Source organism: Electrophorus electricus, chromosome 3 (genome assembly GCF_041902795.1).
Source record: "Electrophorus electricus isolate QZ-2024a chromosome 3, ASM4190279v1, whole genome shotgun sequence".
Lineage (NCBI taxonomy): Eukaryota > Metazoa > Chordata > Actinopteri > Gymnotiformes > Gymnotidae > Electrophorus > Electrophorus electricus.
Window position 1 is genome coordinate 9,545,293 of NC_137499.1, and position 4,955 is coordinate 9,550,247.

The 4,955-nt window shown below is 45.4% G+C and overlaps 1 protein-coding gene across 3 annotated transcripts; it reads left to right on the forward strand.

The window, feature by feature from the left end:
• The first annotated feature begins 258 nt into the window (after positions 1 to 258).
• On the forward strand, positions 259 to 3,630 carry hs3st1 (heparan sulfate (glucosamine) 3-O-sulfotransferase 1). Of its 3 annotated transcripts, none has more exons than XM_027023110.3 (2): positions 259 to 705; positions 1,437 to 3,630. In XM_027023110.3, the coding sequence occupies exon 2, from the start codon at positions 1,541 to 1,543 to the stop codon at positions 2,468 to 2,470; it is 930 nt and encodes a 309-aa protein (XP_026878911.2). In that variant the 5' UTR covers positions 259 to 705; positions 1,437 to 1,540; the 3' UTR covers positions 2,471 to 3,630. The 3 variants fall into 3 exon arrangements, with proteins under 3 accessions (XP_026878911.2, XP_026878910.2, XP_081566291.1); XM_027023109.3 differs by having other exon boundaries at positions 260 to 699; XM_081710165.1 differs by lacking the exon at positions 259 to 705 and adding an exon at positions 736 to 891.
• Positions 3,631 to 4,955: the final 1,325 nt, after the last annotated feature.

Sequence of the window (4,955 nt, forward strand, 5' to 3'; positions counted from 1 at the left end):
CGTAAATATTAAATGTAACAAGAAAAAAAGTCCAATATATTAAAAATTGTAGTGAAGTACACAAAGTTTCCTGAGAAACTGGACGTCATTAACGTCCAGTTTCAACATCGCTTACCAAAGTACAGTACAGTACAGTTGGTACTGCAGTTAATAAGTAACCTGGAACCGTCTACACACACACACACACACACACACATTCATGAACACAGAATAGATAAATAGCTACAACTCTGCGATTGTCTTGGTCTTGTCTTCCCTAACGTGAATCACCGAGATCTTTACTTAACAAGCCGCGCCTACAGCGATTACTGTGCCACTGTGCCACTCGTGACTGTGCGCTCAGTCAATCGGGTTGATAAACAGTATTTTGCATCGTTACCGTGAGGTTGCACGGCGCCGGCCACGGTAGGGGAGGGCTTCGCGGACGCGCAAGACGAGGCGTGTCTGTGCTGTATGTGACAAACTCCCAAGGTAGAGGCTTTCGCCGAAGAAACTTTCACTGGGGACTGCAGGCTACAGAAGAGCGTGGGTCGATCAGTCGGTAGAACTGGTTTTGAACCACGCTGGAAAAACTGCAACAATGCAAACGTTCACGTGTTCGTGGGGAGCTGTCGGAATGGCGAAACGCTGTTTCTTATAACGCTGTTTCTGCTTTCGAGCAGCACGGTGCACACGAGTTCAGCGGTCCGGAGTCAGCAGGTAAACGTAAGAAACGTCAACTGCACCTTTTAGTTCACATGCCGCCTCTAGTCTAGCGATGCGGAGCTCGCGACGCTCCCGCGTTCGGAGCGTCTAAGCGCAGCGCCTCGAGCTTTCTTAGGAATTTGAGAGATGCGCTCGCGCCGCTGCCAGCTATGAACAGTTCAGTGAGGAACGCGCTCAATATTCGTGGTACTGTAGGAAAGACTTTCCATCTGGATTGTATAAATTGTACTTTCTATCATTACTGAACAATAACAGTACTAAATAAGTCTTTGGGCGATCGTGTTTTTATTGTACTTTACTATTTCTTTATCGAAACGTCAAACAGACGCATTGTTGTGACCAAAAATATGTTCTATTTCAGCAGGCTATGTTTCATTAGGTTATATGTTCACCACAGTGGGCTAAGAATAAAAGTGATTAATATCTGTGTGGTCGAAACCTAATACTAGGCTATATTCTCCAGTGAATCATGTCTATGTAAGATACTAAACAATGAAGCAAAAAAAAAAACAAAACCAAAAAACTAAGCAGAAGGAAGTCGTCTTCCTATTGTATTTTTGTGAGTTTTAAACTGAGTTCCTGTTAACTTTAATTGTGTTTTACAGAAGCCATAATTTCCAATTATTTCAGTTGCAATCCCTTGATTTCATTATGATCTTTTGGGGTTATTATGAATGGTAATTAATATAAGCATAATCGTGTGAACAGTTTTCTTGTGTGCTTTCTTGCAGTGACCTGTGGGTGTATTTGCGAGTGTCTTGACGTGTGTGTGCGCGTGTGAGTATTCTTCGGTGGATGAGGCAGGCTGAAGCCCGCTGGTGTGAGCAGTGTCCTCATGGCGGCATTCTTCATCCTCCTCCTCTTCCTCTTCCAGTCTCCCGCTGTTCTCTCTCGCCCCACCACCGAGACGCTCTCGGCTACCCGGCCCGTCATCCTGCCCCAGGAGGGACCCTCCCCCATGCCCCCCTTCATCCAGGAGCCCCTGAATGCCACACAGTGTCTCCCCAGTGTCCTCATCATCGGGGTGCGTAAGGGAGGCACACGGGCACTGATCGAGATGCTCAGCTTGCACAGCGACGTCGTGGCCGCACAGAACGAGGTGCACTTCTTTGACTGGGACTCCCACTACCAGCAGGGCCTGGGCTGGTACGCCTCCCAGATGCCCCCCGCTCTGCCGGGGCAGCTGACAGTGGAGAAGAGCCCCGCCTATTTCACCTCCAGCAAGGTCCCGGAGCGCGTGCGCCACATGAACCCCGGCGTGCGCCTGCTCCTGATCGTGCGCGACCCCGTGGAGCGCGTGCTGTCCGACTACACGCAGGTCTTCCACAACCACCTGCAGAAGCGCAAGCGCCCGCGGCCCCTGGAGGCCCTGCTGCTGAGGGCCGGCGAGGTGAACGCCGCCTACAAGGCGGTGAACCGCAGCATATACCATGAGCACATGCGGCGCTGGCTGGCCACCTTCCCTCGCACCAGCTTCCACCTGGTGGACGGGGACGCGCTCATCCGAGAGCCCCTGGCTGAGATGCAGGGCGTGGAGCGCTTTCTGGGCCTGCGGCCGCAAATCAGCACAAACAACTTTTACTTCAACAGGACGAAGGGCTTCTATTGCCTGCGGCAGCACGGGCATGAGCGCTGCCTGCATGAGTCAAAGGGGCGAGCACACCCACGCCTGCCGCCCGATGTCCTGCAGAAGCTGCGTGACTTCTTTCACGAGCCCAACAGGAAGTTCTTCCAGCTGGTGGGAAGAGCGTTTGACTGGGACTGAGTGACAGCAGCACGGCGCTGGATCTGACCATTATTGAGCAACACAGGAACCCTGCTGACCGTAACTCAGCATGTCTGTAGCCCAACGTGTCTGTAGTTCAGTGTGTCTGTAGCTCAGCATGCCTGTAGCACAGCATATCTGTAGCTCAGCGTGTGCTTATATTTTGATAATCAGTGAAAGGAGCAAGATCGAATGCCAAAACTTTTTAAAATTGGATTTAAAAAACAATTCAAACCAGTAAATAACTTCTACCAGACAGGATTCTGTTCAGCACACTGAGATGGTTTGATGTTTTATATAGATCTCACACACTCATGCATGCACGAGCACACACACACACACACACACACACACACACACACACACACACACACACACACACACACACACACACACACACACACAGACAGACAGAGACAGTTCTTTGGCTGTGTCAGCTAATCATGATGAAGTTCATAATCATAACACATCTGCCGGTTTTAGCAGTATAGTTAAAGCATTGATTTATGTTATATTGACAAGTATTACAGAGTACTACTAAGTATTACAAATGAATAGTAAGTGGTATACATGAGGGTTGGCTGTTTTTTTGCACTCTTTCTTTTTATGCATTATAACTTAAATATTTAACCACAGTTCTCTGAAGAAATAAGTATACATTTGGTAACAGAGTATACGCCATATATGCTAGATGTATATTTTTTATACATGCAGAGAAAGTCAAGTGAATACATTTTTTTATTTTTATTGCTTGTCTTTTATTAAAATGCTGTCTGTTGTGTGAGCGGTTACGCCCACTACAGGCTTGGAAGTAGCCCTCAACCCTGTTCCTTGAAGTCAATGAGCCGTGTTCCGTGCGCTTCCGTGCGCTTCCATGCGCTTCCATGCGTGATGCTGTGCCCTGTGTGAGGCTTCCGATGTGTTCCACGTGTTCAGTATGATTTTATGTAGACTTGCCTTTCCCTTTTCTTCTGAAAAGGACTTTTTATGTGCAAAGTCACATGACACTTCTGTTTATTTTGTGTATTCCTGTTTTACTGATTACATTAGATGTCTCATCATCCAATTTTGCTGCTATACACAAACACACAGCACCACACACAGGTGAGTGTGTGTATGTGTGTGTGTGTGTGTGTGTGTGTGTGTGTGTGTGTGTGCGCGTGTGTGTGTGTGTGTGTGTGTGTGTATATATATATATATATGTGTATGTGTATATATATATATATGTGTGTGTGTGTATATATATATATATATATATATATATATCTATATATCTATATATATCTATATATATGTGTGTATATATATATATATATATAATATTATTATTATTATATTATATATAATACAATCTCTCTCTAGATAGATAGATAGATAGATAGATAGATTTCTTTCTAGTATATTAATCTCTGTATTCAATATTTTGTAAATGAAGGAACTCATTTCCAATAAATTTTTTTACACTTATGTGTTTATCAGTCTGTTAAGAGTGTATTATATTGTGTGATGTCCACATTTCTGATGCTAGGTTCCTTGTGCTGTGTTGAATCTGCTGTCCTGAATGGGCTGTGTAGAATGTGCTGTCCTGAATGGGCTGTGTTGAATATGCTGTGTTGAATGTGCTGTGTTGAATGTGATGTACATGCAGACGTGAACAGTTATGCTAGAATGCATGGACCAGGTGAAGATTCAGCTCTTAGCTCTCTCTCTCTCACACACACACACGACGTATGGGAGGCTGAACTGTTTTGTTCGGAATGTGCTGTGCTGACAAAAATCTATCTTTACTTGGCTGTGTCAAGTATGATGTGGAGTGTTTATTTTAGTGTAGCTGTGGTTTCCATCACATTGCTGGCTTGATCTGACCTAATTTATTTAGATCTGGTGTAAGTAAGTCTAGTGCGTCTCGGAGCTGTAGGTGTAAAACTCCTGATCGGAGGTGCGTGAAGGTGTATAACTCCAGATCGGAGGTGCGTGAAGATGTATAACTCCAGATCGGAGGTGCGTGAAGATGTATAACTCCAGATCGGAGGTGCGTGAAGATGTATAACTCCAGATCGGAGGTGCGTGAAGGTGTATAACTCCCGATCGGAGGTGCGTGAAGGTGTATAACTCCAGATCGGAGGTGTGTGTAGATGTATAACTCCAGATCCTGCGTGCGCCTCAGAAGCACTATTTCCTCAGGTGTGTCTTGTGACGTTTGATAAACATTACCTAAGGTACTGAGTGATGGGGTGGGTGGGTGTGCGTACACTGTTACAAGGTCTGCAAACAGCACAGTTTAAGTAATTGGGAAACTCTTTAGTATATGGGCTTAGAAATTACGATTAGAAACGAATGTGTGCATGCATGTGAATTTATTCTCTCTCTCTCTCCCTCCCTCTTTCTCTCTGTGTCTCTCACCCCTTCTTCCCTCTCAAAACAAATCAAATTAAAACCAGTCAAATCAAATGTGCCTTATTAGCATCTATGTTACCAAAGCAAT

Bases quoted from the DNA above. Each gene is read 5' to 3' on its own strand.
- hs3st1 (XM_027023110.3), top strand. From the start codon at position 1,541: ATGGCGGCATTCTTCATCCTCCTCCTCTTCCTCTTCCAGTCTCCCGCT.